At 33.8% G+C, this 14,593-nt stretch overlaps 1 protein-coding gene across 1 annotated transcript; it reads left to right on the top strand.

Moving 5' to 3' along the window:
• The first annotated feature begins 1,139 nt into the window (after positions 1–1,139).
• On the top strand, positions 1,140–13,948 carry LOC132559110 (14-3-3 protein epsilon-like). Its single transcript, XM_060223722.1, has 3 exons — positions 1,140–1,311; positions 12,936–13,135; positions 13,736–13,948. Exons 1-3 carry the CDS (start codon positions 1,248–1,250, stop codon positions 13,847–13,849), a joined length of 378 nt encoding a protein of 125 aa, XP_060079705.1. The 5' UTR covers positions 1,140–1,247; the 3' UTR covers positions 13,850–13,948.
• The last annotated feature ends 645 nt before the right edge of the window (positions 13,949–14,593 follow it).

Raw genomic sequence — 14,593 nt, 5'->3', positions numbered from 1 at the left:
TAATAAAATAACCAAAACAGCCCTTTTCAGGGCTACATAAATGTCTAGAAAAGTAACCATTGTTTTGTATACATAAAATATATGCACTATTTAATAATATCAATATCAATAAAGTAATTTTACTGACCTGTTGTATATGTACAGAGATTTAATTATCCTGTATATTTCCCCTATAATGCATCATTATATTGTAAATTATAGTTTCATGTTACACATTCAATTACACTTATTCAGTTTAACATGTTTAATGTGTAGAATGCAGATCTAATTCAATATAAATTGTTTCTATGTATTTTAGATCTAGTAGGTATTTTACTAATAAAACAAAGTACAGGGGAAGTAAACAAGATTAATATAGTTTATCACAATATAAGAGTTTATTAATACCTTTATATAGAATCTTACACATGTTTTGTCACTTTATTTCAGTGTCATATTTAGTATTAATGATTGTGAACATGTAAGATTTATCGCCCTTTACTAGGTAAAAGCCGTACATACGTAGGCTACAATACACGATATACTACAGATGATTTAGGTGACTGTACATGACTGTACTCTCTAAAATGAAAAATCAAATTTAATTCTTTACATCATTGGCATTATCACTCACAATTTTAGATATGATAGCCAGGAACATGAGTGATTCACGGAGGAGTCGATCGAGTCGATTGTCATGAATGACAGGATTACCGTACTGCCGTAGCCTACTGGCTGTAGATCTATATCTTGGTAAACAATACGAAAACATAATTAAATTCAAATAGATCTATATAAACCCCATATCATCTTCCTAGGATCACCTGCATTGAGATCAATTCAAATATTTGATCATCAAAAATCATTTCAATAAAGTGTCGATATTACCATGAATATCGACGGCCGCCATTACTTACTATAGTAGTAGGCCTACTTATCACGACTTGCACATTAGTTCTCAAAGTGCAATCTAAAATATAATAAAATCTGTAAAACATTAAAATAAAATGTAAAATACTTTAATTAACTTAGAATTGTTTATTTTAATTCATAAAACACAAACTTAATCCACTAACATGCATTCCTGCCATTTCCTGACTTTCCTGCCATTCATTGGCAGGAATTCCTGACATTAGTAGGACGCATGAATACATAACCTATCGAATTTTTCAGGTGGACTACTTTTTAGGGGCCATTTCCTCTTAATCGCGAACTTCCTGTTGATTTCATCGGAAATCCAGCTTCACCGAGGAATTTAGAGCATCAAAATGGTTGAACGGGAAGAATTAGTATATAGAAGTAAATTGGCTGAACAGGCCGCGAGATATGAAGGTAAAAAATGTTCGGAGGGATTTGTTGAATGTCATAACTAGGAGCAACATGATGAAACTTAGTCCTCCGCCTAGCGACAGAATATTTAGAAATGCTTGTCAAACATGACGCTGAAAAATCGTTTATTTGTACCCATTGTGTCATTCCAACATTTTCGTTATTAGCATTTATTGTGCTGTACTTGAAACAAATGTCTAAAATTGGTGTGTCCATGGATATTATTACGGCAACTGACAGTCACCATCTTTAATGAGTATACGAACTGTCATTCATGAATTTAGAAAACAAATTCGGATAATAAACATTTAAGATTGTTCATTTTCATATGTATCATTGTCTTGTAGCGGGGTGAACATATTCTAAGTAATCGGCGATACATTTCTGTTTATTGACTTGGAAAATAACAATACACAAAGGTAAATCGAAAGGGGGCAGGGGGTGATGGAATGGGAAGGGCACTTGCAGTAGGTCCTAATACACACATCCCGCATATTTTCTCTTAATTGCGCTCGATCTCAGTAGTTCTAAAATACGTCATTTCTTGTCCCCGTGGATATTTTATTTTGTATCGTCGAACGAATTGAACGCTGTTGACTTTGTGTAAAATCATGTTCTGACTCATCCTTCAAATATGCGATAGTTCTTTGGTCGGGCTGTTATCGCATTATTCCGTCACTTTGATCCTGCTTCCGTAGCCAGTTGAAAACTTATGTTTTATAGGAAGAAAATGTGTTTAAAATTTAAATATCGTAATAACATTCTCTTCCATCTGTTGTATATATGTGTAGATCCATATATAGGTTAGCAGTAGAAAAAATGTTGTAAGCAAAATAAAATTGCAAGTAATTTAAATGCATTTTTCTTCAGTAACATTTTTCATCATGTCTAGAGCTATTGTTAGAAAATAAATACTTAATAAATAGATAATAAAAGAAAGTAGTTGTTGACAATTACTTTTCCTTCATGCAAGGAAGATAGTAATGTTGAGAAAAAGCAGATGCCAGTTAACTAGGGACATTGTAAAGCTGACTAAAGCAGACACCCAATAACATAATCTTGGTATCTTTGCAAAATTAAAGTGTACCCTGAGAGGTCAGCTATGTTGACCTTGAAAAATAGTTCTGTACATGAAATACACTATGCCGAAAACGCGAATGCCGTGGAATGTTCCGTTGCTGAGAAATTGCAACTTTTCTGAAAAACACACCTTTGGCTGAGAGGCGTTGACCTCGTTTTCGGGCACCCAAACCTGTGACGTCATAAGTTCAACGCTTTTGTTGATGCAGCCATATTGTTTTTACTGTGCTACATGTGATTGTGATCTATTTTGGGATTTTCCATGGTAATTTCTTTGTTTATTTACGTGAAAGTACTTCACATCTTCGCAATATCTAAGGTAGTGAACGAGGGGTTGGTGAATTAGGTGAATCCGCTAAAATGGCTTCCTATCGAGGAGGGAAGCGGTGTGTATGGTTGTCCTAACACTAACACGGATGGGGTGCCGATGCATGACGTCAATAAATAAAACTGATTGTTGATTAAATAAAAGTATATTTGTTAGGTTGATATTTTGTTATTAATTCTACAACTAAACATTTTAAATTGATAGGCTAGCCTATGACTTGGGCGGTCATAGGAATATTATTCCTTCGTAATCGTGAACTCCTAATACTCGGAGAAGGCCTAGTCGTGAATGGGTCACGGGAATTTTCACCCCGAGAATTTTCATACTACTATTATATAGTATAGAATAGAATTATTAGAATTTATAGAATAGGTTATGTGTGTATGTTGTTTGTATAAGGTGTATTTGGTTTTTAGATCTTCCAGCAGACGATGTTGTTTAGTTATTAATTTTGCGATCGTAAAAATAACAATAAGATCACCAATCTTGATTTGAAAACAGTTCACAGTGTAGAGATGTCATCTAAACTCATAATCACACCTGTGCCAGGGTAGGTAATTAGCACCTCTGTGGCTGGAAAAAACAATTGTGACACCTGTGAGGCGACACGCCTGTCGGCTAACAACAGACGCGTACCAGTGCTCGGGTAAAAACCAGTCAAATAAATGTTTAAACTTCTAAAACATCAAATTTTTATTATTAACACAGCGGAGGGCGTTATAATTGGTTGTTGACACCCTATCTATATATATCCATAGTGCTACGAAAATTCCCTGGAAAGAAAAATTCCCCTCGGACGAAACTTCTTCGGTAAGAAAATTCCTGACACCTCGTGAATGTATGCATAGTCTTGCACAAACGCGATTTCCCGACGTCAGAAATTGTTGATTGAGACTTGAAGATAGTAAAATTAGTCCAAAACCACACCCAATTTTATTTTGTTTCTTTGAAACGACGATTCACTGTTTGACTACTTTCACGACTACTGGTGAGACCCAGTGAAGTATGTGCCAATCTATGTTGCCCAAGCGATCGTCACTTTTCGAAGGGTCATTTTCCTCCTCACTGGATACATCGTCTTGTAATTCCAGTTCAAATGGGTAGGGCTGGATTCCGTCTTCAGACATATCATTCACACCATAATCAGACTCCTCAAAACTCATGCTCAAATCGCTCTCAGTTGCGGTGTCGTTGTCACTGTCAGTCATGTTGACTGCCATTTCTGTTGAACTTTAGTCACGAGTAGAAGAACCTCGATTCCGCGGAAATGACGATTCGGCTGATTAGGTCTGGGCGGACAGGTGAAAATCGACAACTTTGAGCTTTAATAACTCGACACTGGGGCGACGGATTTTGACGGGGTTTTCATTATTATTATTTTTACGGCATTCTTAACATTATATTTAAATATAAAATTACTCTCAGGGTACACTTTAAGAAATGCTACGTACACCATTGAAGAAATGTATAGCTTTGGAATTTCATTCTATGTCTTGTATTTTTCAGCTACTTGTCCGTCAGGCAAGTGAAACTTGAAATTTGCTTGCCCGAATCCAATATTCACTCACCTGAAGAAAAAAAGGCAGCAAAACATAAATTAAGGAACACAAATCTTATTATCAATTTCTATATCAAATGTTTGTACAAAACGCTTGCTTTTATTGTTTTACTCATATCTAATTCACTGTTAACGCGAGCGAGAACATCAGCTTTTTGACAGTTACTACGTACACAAAAAACAACCTTGTTTACAACATTTGTGGTGATGTAATAGGTTTTCGTGTAGTCTTGATCAGCCCAAGTCTTGACACGTGGTGTAAACAAGGATACTACATCAATGTATTTGATCGACTATCTGTGGATTTAAATTAGTTTTAAGAGTGTTTAAGTTGATAAACGTCATTTATTATGGAATATTCAATAGTCAGAACTACAAATTTAACTTGCCTGCAGGACAAGCAGCTGAAACAAATCACTCACTCGCAAGTAGCTTTGACTCATCTAGACGAGCAGACGAGTGGATTTTTCTAACCCTGAACATCAAATTATCATAATTGCTATAAACATTGATGGTTCTGGATATGAAAGGGTTACATTGCTTGCTTTTTATGCTAAGAGCATTTTCAATGCTCTTCAGCATGTTGCTGTCGCCCCTGGCCCCGAGTATCAGTACTTCGTTTTCATTGGTTCATAAATCGAATTTACTCCTACTCCATCTGCCGGACATTACCGTAATAATTGGATTATCGCCCCTACAAGTTGCTGATGCCAGTCATTCAATGAAACAACCTTATCGACATTTTCTTCGTTACTTGTACATCAAGAAAACGTTTTGTGTTGTGTATTAATGATAATCAGACATCGAAATTTGTAAATACAATGACAAAGACTCACGTTTTATGGTGGTAAATTTTGCGAGGCGATGTCAATATGGTGGCTTAACTTTCTTTTCCGCGCGATGCATTGTGGGTGTCATATATCTTTCTTTTTTTTTCTTTTTCGAAAATTTTCATCCCGTTTAATACTGTTGAAAACTTTTGAAAATACTGAAATATGTAGTTGAAAATAAGAATGAAACTAAAATAAGAATGATTTAGAGTAGCATAAAATTTTGACGGAAACAGCCGGGGTGCTCTTTGCTGCTGGACCCTGAAAGAAGACGGCGGCAGAAAGAAGATGGCGGGTATTTTATGTAGGTAAGTATCACTATATATAAATATATAAGCTGAATCTAAAGTCAATACTTATACTGAACTAGCAATTACATTTTTTGCAAAAATTCATTTGAAATGAGCTATCGCATGTATTGAATTTAGGCTCGACGGCGACGCGCAAGCTGGGCACTTTTTTCAAAATATTTTCAAGACTCTTCCTTTGAAGCAGTATGCATTTGAAAAATGTTATGTAAGCATCTAGCACATTTTTGTTGCTTCCGGAGAGTATTTCAGTGTTTTGAAATGAATTTATTTTTGAATGATCGTTTCATAATGGTCTCATTGCAGTCACTTCTGTCAGTGGCCCAACAGATAGGAAATTAAACAGAAAAAATCTTATCCGTAATATTGTACCAGGGACGTATATATGTTAATATATAGGTCCCTGATTGTACTGTACTACTTACGCTACCATGAATAGATCTAGGAATCTATCTGTGTAATATATCGATTTTACTTTAAAATATCGGTCACTGTCCGTGCTATTGTAGATCTAGCTCTTTCAAATTTCTGATCGGAGATAATTTAGAAGTACCTCAAGGCCAGGGTATGAAATCGTACGGGAACTCTACAGCTATGCTAATTGTAATGTTTACAAGTGAAGTTATAGTTTTAGTTTAAATTTAGTTTTTGTCTTTCTGACATGATGTCTCGTTGATTCTGTTGAAGAGTGATGCATGTGAACGATTGCAATATAAAGATTGGGAATAATGAAGATGTCAATTGACATCTGAATCCCGGAAAGTGTTTTAATAAAGATTAGGATAAACCTAGCAAAGTGTTAGGTCCCAGTGTGAATATGTAAAGTGTAAGGTCCCAGTGTGAATGTGTAAAGTGTAAGGTCCCAGTGTGAATGTGTAAAGTGTAATTGGTACAATTCTTATTATGCCTGAACTTTTAATATATGTACTGTATTTGTTTATCTCAGAAATTTCAGTATTATGTCAACTGCGTCAACTGTCAGTTCAACACTTGATTCATCAATTTTACACAGCCCTAGGCTCAATATTTGTCATAAATTGTCGACTGTTTTTAAGTGTTTTAGAGTTTTGTTTCCATGGTGAATGGAATGAAATGGGATAAATAGTCTAACCAATACCCATCAAGAGCTTATTAAGACATTGCAGTATTATTACTTTGGGCCTCATTAAAAGTCAAATTGAAACTTTAAGAAACTCAAGTGACCAGAAGTACAACAATAAGATGTTGATAATCAATGAAATTGATTAATTGAGAGGACATTTTCTTAGTACAGTTAACCAGGCTTTGTAGTGGTTTGTTCAGAACTGTAGTTCTGGTTAAATAACCATTAATTATGTCCTTTCAGCTACAATGACGTACATTTTTGAAATACCTCTACTGTAGCTAAATGTGGCATTTGTAATAGACATAGCCAAAGTTAATTTTGTGATAGACGTAGCCAAAGTTAATTTTAGGATCAGTTAGGACAGCTACTGTTTGTAACAGGCATTGGTTCAATTACATGATGATGTAATTAATTAAATTACAATTACAGTATGAAAATGGCATTGCCATTACAGGTATTTTCAAAATTAAATAACCATTACATGACGGTCCAATGTAATTAATTAAATTACACATTACTTTTCAAGTCAAAATGATTTTTGAAATACAAACGTCAAAATAAAATATCATACTGCACAGATTTATCACACAAATTTAATTTTATGATTCAATCTCTGTATGACCATGGTCAAGATATTATCATTTTGCTAGCTGTCCATCGCTTAATAATTTGACAGTATATTTAATATAGACTCCTATTGGGAAGACTATAAGCTTATACAGAAGTGTATATTTCTTGCACATAATCATAGCAATAATGAAATATAGTTATTTATTTCCCTTACTCTCTTTCAGCAAGTGGATGTCCCTGAAGAAATGAAATCTGGAATGGCAGAAGGTATCTCTATTGATTCTTCTAAGTTGGAATTGGCTATGGTGACCAACAATGGATTTGAGGACCTTATGGTGGAGAAAAACGTCCTTCTTTCCGGCCTCCAATTAGATGTTGAAGATGATTAATCACTTGAGGAGATGCTAACAACCATATTGCCTTTTAATGTCACAGTACTCTCTAAAGGCGGCAGTATATTTACCATCACAAAAGAAGAATCAACAAATCGGGGAAGCTAAAAAAATGTGGAAAAGATCATTGTAAACTGCATTTGTAGTAAATTTGTATACAATCTTCAATTTACTTGAGTAGAAAGATTCACTAGTTATACCAAGTTTGTGTAGAAAGGATCACTGTATACTGAGTTTGTAGTGTACATAGAAAGGTTTACTTATTTTTTTTTTTTCTGAGTTTAGTGTATACAATATATAAAAAAAAAACTTTTTGTAGAAAAGATCACCGCATACTGAGTTTGTTGTTTACAAATGTGTAGAAAAGATCGCTGTATACCGAGTTTATAGTTTACAATTGTCTAGAAAAATCTAATATGACTTCTGTTTAAAACCTTCATTTAAACCTAGGCATGTATTTTTTTATGTATCTTGAAAGTCTACCTACAACAATTTTGTGTATGCAATCTTGTACTAGGATATTGACATGACAAGATTACATTGCTGATCAAAGCACGGAAAGAATACTGTATCTAAAAACTGAATAAAACAAGATATAAGCATCTGTATCATGTTTTTTTTTTTATTATTATTATTATTATTATTGTTATTATTTTTCCATAATGTCTGTCCACATGGAATTTGTAAGCACTCTTGTGCATTCTTATACCACCAAAAGGGTGGGTAAACTGGAATCAGGTTGTCTATCAGTCCATCCATCTGTTTGTCTGTCTGTAGACACATCTTGTCTGGACAACTCCAATGAAACTTTTCAGTAATATTCAGGACAATGTGTAGATGTGCATGCACCATTTTCCCTCGAAATATTGATTGCCATGGCAACTGGTCAATATAGACGGGTTTTGCTTGTCAGTCAACTTCTGAACTTGTGGACCAATTTCAACAAAACTTTGCAGGAATGTTAGGGAACGTGCACATGCCGCTGTGTTTCAGAGGATGTTTCTGTGCAAAAGGTCACCATGGGGAGATAGCTAAGGCTGTGGGAGAAGTCGATTTCTTTAGAAATTCAGGGTCAGATGTCAAAGATCAAGGTCAGTCAAAAAACGGATAGATGCATGGGGGTGTTCTTTGCATTACCCTCATTTTTCTATCAAATTTCACAGCCTAAAAGATATTCACATCTTGCAAATTTCAAGGTCACTGTAAGGATGTAAAAAATGATAATACAAGAGGAATAAAATATCTTGCGACAAGTTTTAGAGAACAAAGAATATATAAACATGTCAACAGAATTGTAGAACCAGCAAAACAAGTGTAAAATTGAAACAAAGACAATATCTTCTCAAGATTCCCTGAAAAAGTACAAGGAGAATAAGACCAGGTGTTCCGGAAGAATAGGCATCTTCTATTTTTAGTTATGGTGACATATCATATCTGTTTTAGAAAATTGGCACTCTTATGCAGTCATTTACAAACAATCTGGAAAATGAAGCTGCCCAATATTTGTATGTAGCATGTTACTTGCATGATGGTCTAACTAATGGCCTTAAACCAATAAGATACGCAGTCTTTAAAGTGATAATATGGTGTCCAAGATCAACATTTCCTACAATGTATCCAAAGAAATGGACAACTTCCCTATCATTGCATCTTTGAGCCTACTTGGGACATGTATTGCATAAGTAATACTACTATGCTTGTTATTTCTGATATCTGTTAGTCATTTTTTATGGGCTGCAATGATTTACTGCTTGCATATAGTTGGTTTCAGTATATAGCAAGCTAATAACAAAGCACTTATTTTTTCAATGGTCTTAGCATACCAGTACTTTCAGTACTTTGATTGTTCTTGACCGGCATTTCCACTACAGAAATATCATTTTCAGCAGTGATGATAGTGAAAATTTAGCCATGTTATGTTTTCCAAGTTATTCAAACAGTACTAATTTCCTAATAGATTTTTTGGTTTCTGTATAATATATACTGGACTGATTGCATTTTAGCATTCCGATAAGGTTCTGTGAAATGGTTTTGTTTTGAATAAATATTCAAGCAACACTGCATTTTAACTCCTGCTATATTCATGACATCTCGAGTTGTTACAGTAACGCTGCTTGCTTTTCTTTGTGGTGTCTCGAGACATCACAAAACATGAATGTGAAACTTTTCAGTTAGGCATGGTTGTATGTAGAAATTGGTGAACTCCAATTCTGCTTTCGATTTTTGAGGGAGGCAAGTATGACAAGAAATGCAAAATTCAAATGATAAAAACTATTAGATACATATAACTGAGTTTATTGTCAAGATAAAACAGGAATATGCAGAGATGCTGAAAACTTTTAGATCCTGTCAGACAATTGGACTGACGGATTCAGACATTCTGTCAGTCTGGATGAAAATCTGTCAGTCTGAACAAAAATATATGAATATTGTGATAATTTTTTAAAAATTGCTGCGATAATATAAGATAAACTCCATTTTGATATTTTCATTACATTGAATCATTTTCTGTTTCAACTTCATAAACAAATTCTATAATCATTTGTCATTCTCTCTTTTGTCCTGCAGTTCACAGTCATTCTCACTTTCACTCTCACATTCATTCTGTGACTCCCTATCCCTCTCTATTTCATTCTCTTGAACTATTTCACTCTCCTTTTGATAAACATTTAAATCTTCTTGTACTATCTGCGCCATCTGTTTCCTCTTGTCTACCACTTTTCTTCCTCTTTTAGTACACGTGCCTTCTCTGTCCCTTAGGTGAAATCTGAAGAAAAAATAATTTGATATATCATGTTGTGATTATACACATGGTAGCCAGTCATAATTTACAAGCAGTGAGCACTGATACAAAACATGTAAATAGATACATCTTGATCATGAAGAAATTGAATACAAATTACATACCATCCGTCAATTGCTGATTTTCAGGCCTCGACGTTAACTGTTTTTTAGTACTTGCCAAGCTGGGCAAGTGCTATTAAATTTCAACATGCCCGTTGCCGAAAGTAACTTGACCATACAAATGATATTGAATGATTAAGTTTTTTCTCTAGTGTAAACATTGCACTATATATTTGAATAAAAAAAGAGACTATCTTATGTTCCTGTCGATTGCCTTTTACTTACAGTCTCTTAAAAGGTAATGAAGTAACAAGTAACAACTAGGCCTTCGTGATCTTTCAAATTTATGTAACGACATACTGTATACTTGCTTCATAGTCAACAGCGAAATACAATATTTCTACTGGACTTTGATCACGTATCTGGCTGAATGTTTTATGCTTGCCCGATCAAATTACTGGTAAAATCATGTTGCTTGACACCAATTTTTACTTGCCCCGGGCAATCGGGCAACCGTTAACGTCGAGCCCTGACTTTGGATCAAACTCTGGTACTGACGGACTCTCCAGTCGTACTAACGTGGCATTGTTGAGGTGGCGCTCAGTTAGTTTTTGTCTCCTGTCAGTTTTAATTAACTTCATTTGATTGAAACTAGATTCATTTGACACACTTGTAGGGGGGAGGCTATGAAGAAGGTCCATCACATGCAGAATGTTATCCACACCTCTATTCCGAAATGTTCTGTGTATACCCCCCCAGTCAGAATCCTTGGAGCCAAATCTTAAATAAAATGTAAAATCCATGTTTAACACTATGTAATTCATAGTCTCTAATCAAGGCATTCAAGTGTAAAGCAGCAAATTTATTATCTATATGGTATACCTTACCTCTTGTACAAAGTCTTTTGAGTAGTGCCCATTCTCTTTGTATGTTTGTCACATCCACTCCAGCCTTTTGGAGTGTTTCTTTAAAATGGCTGACAATCACATTTACTTGCTCTACACCATAATCTGTGTAATAAAGTGACATGTTTATGATGATTTCAGAGTAACTTACATTTGGTCTATTCAACAATTTAAAATAATTGAATTATAAAAGAGAATTGAAAATTCATCTTCAGTTCAGACAGTTTTGTAGCAAACATTACTTTATTCTAATTTAGTATATACATGATCAAATGAACTTTTGTCCATCTTTAAGTTTTACATTAAGTCATAATAAAAGATATTTGTTAATTGAATACATTGAACATTTTGTTTCAAATCAAGTTTTTAAGTTAATATGAAATTTTATAACTACCTGAGCATCAATGATCATGTTATTCATCCTGAAATATTTACGAGTAACATATGCAATTCAACAAAAACATCAAAGAGAGCAAGTAAAAAACAGGAACAATCTAGAACTGAATAACAACATGCAAAATTGAATCAACTTCAGAATTTGTGAACAATTTTAAAGATATGAACATGATAATTAATCGTATCATTTATGTAACCTGAATAATCTTTGGATGGCCAGTTGTTTAGGCAACCAATGGAAGTGGCATCAAACAATTCTCCTTCTAAATCCCTATATCTGTAATGTTTGGTAAAAAGTAGTGCCTGTTAACACAATTATTCCATATAAATGGCGTTGATAAATGATAAAATTTTGATCTTAATTGACCTAAATAATACAGCATAATGTAAAAAAAAAATAGTAATAAAGAGTGTAGTTTTTCTTGCCTTTAGCACTAGTTTGAAGAGTTCTGATGATCTGCAATTTTATTTTTGTCTTTGTCCGAATAACTCCTATTATAAGGCCAAATTTTAGGGACTTGTCAGAGCATTCAGTTGGATACAAACTTTAAGGAGTCGATGACTCAACTCTTGAATCCTGATAATTAATCGAAATACTGCCTGTCCATATGTCAAACCTGGAGATTAAAAAATTTCATAAGTTTAAATATTTTAGCATTAATTTCATTTGGGTTGGTTTTTTATTAAATGAATTGAAATTAAAAGAAATCAAATTTTGTCTATTTCAAACTAATCTAGAAAGATCACTTCAAATGTTTCACTACAGGCCTATGACCAGTGTGGATAGTACTAGCACTGGCGTATATAGTGTATGAGATGGTATGGAACCATCAGTGCTATAGTCACACCACACTGGTCATTTGTCTGATGAAGGTGACTGTGTAGTCGTCAAAACTTCACACTAATCTTTTACTGGTTGTGTTGTAAGAACTTCTATTCTATTGACATTACCAACCTGAAGAAAATGTTTCAAAATATTTTGCTGTGTATTTTACCTGAGGTTAATAAACGCCCTGCCTGTACATGGTCGACATTCAGGCAATGTTTCATAAACTCTACAACAGTGCAAAAGTTACAAATCATGTACTGATGAAGATAAATATTTTTACTACTAACTTGCACATGTGTCAAGCAATTAAGTGCTTTAGATGAAATATTTCCACTTGTAAACAATTTTGCTTTTCAGCATATTTACAATGGCTGCCACAATACAGAATCTTTCTAGAATTCTCCTTGTTAACCTACCAAAAAGTAAACTATTGATGAGATTGATGAAAAATGAATTAATCCATTAACTTTTCTTTCAAATAGACATGATAAGTGATATGAACGAGGTGGCAAAGATGGATCCAGCTATGTCGGTAGAAGAACGTAACATGTTCTCGGTTGCCTACAAAAATGCTATTGGACCAAGAAGAGCAGCATGGAGAATACTATCAAGAATTGAAGGGAACGCAACGGATGAAAAAAATAGCAAGCAACGGATTAACGTTGTCGCTTACAAAAAAAAGGTTTGTAGAGAGATGTTTCGGTCATATTTGGTGTAACTTAGTCATGAAGAAACCTGTCATTGTCAGAATAATTTCTTTTCTTTCCCATTTTTTTTTAAAAGAAATTATAAACAATAATATTCCCTTATGAATTTAAGCTTAAAATATGTTAAGTAACATCAAGTGTGGAGATGCATCTTATTTTTCATGAGAAAAACTTGATTTTCCATCAAGGTAAACTATCCATCGTAATAGTTCAAGCTGAGGTGACCCTGACAGTACTGAGCATGTAGAAATATTTATATGCAAATTGTGTTATTGTGTATTCAGAAACATAAAATAATTCAAATAATAAACAATTACAATAAAATCAGGAATTGGAAAGACGGTAGATAATATTGCGAAAATTGTGCTTTAATACTAGGTCATGTATGAGATTTGGATTTAGTAGATAGCTAGATCATCATATGTATGCAACCATTGAAAACACCAGAATATATAAATAAAACATAGAAAACTGTGGCCTTATTTAGTATTTCAGTATGATTTGATTCTAAATTTGTATCCATCTGTATTTTGTAAAAGGCAAATGTGAATGTTTGTATTTTTTTCATTAAACAGGTTGAGGGGGAACTGAAACATATCTGCCATGAAGTGTTAGATATTTTAACAACAATCTTGGGAAAGGAAGATTCTAATGCTTCAGAATCCAAAGTGTTCTACTATAAAATGTAAGTACTCTTTTCACTAACCACTTTGAAAATGCTACAAAAAACATGTCTTTTTACAGAGAAGTTTATTTCACTTACAATTGTTGTACAATGTAGCATGCAAGAACAACCTTTACCACTGTGAACAGCATGGTTCATGTTGATGCAATAGCTTTCGCTATTGTTTGTATGTAGATATACATTAAAGTATTTGTCGTCTGTGTTGGATACAAAACTTTTCAAAAGCAAAAGCAGATCTTGTAGTTGTATTTTTATGTACAACTTTATATTTGGTTTTGAAACAATTGTATCTGGAAGGAAAATAAACAGATTTGTCTAAAGCCCCTCCTCAAACACATCTTATACAGTACACACTTAGGCCTATTGCTATTAAATGGCCAGACCCGACTTGCCACCATGTTTAATTCGCATATTTCATGTACAGGTGTATATATAATATTCATTAGATAATTTTGTACATCAAAAATATGTATAATGGTATAGAGATTGTGAAAATCAGACTGTTCACTCGGTGTTGAATTATCGATTTTTAATGTCTGTAGTGAGTATGTAGTAGCATTTAATAGATTATACATAATGGAAGATTCAATGTTGTCACACAGTGAAATATTCACACTGGAAGGTTTTAATTGGGGGAATAGTAAAATTTGAATATTGTTGCATGCAATATTATTTGATAGATAATAGTGTTATATTCTGTGATTGATAATGTGTAATTCCCCTCGAAGATTTGAAAAACAAAAGTAAA

This window comes from Ylistrum balloti, unplaced genomic scaffold (assembly GCF_031769215.1).
Source record: "Ylistrum balloti isolate Yb309-2 unplaced genomic scaffold, AGI_CSIRO_Ybal_v1 Utg370856, whole genome shotgun sequence".
Lineage (NCBI taxonomy): Eukaryota > Metazoa > Mollusca > Bivalvia > Pectinida > Pectinidae > Ylistrum > Ylistrum balloti.
This window is presented reverse-complemented; position numbering and strand designations above follow the sequence as displayed.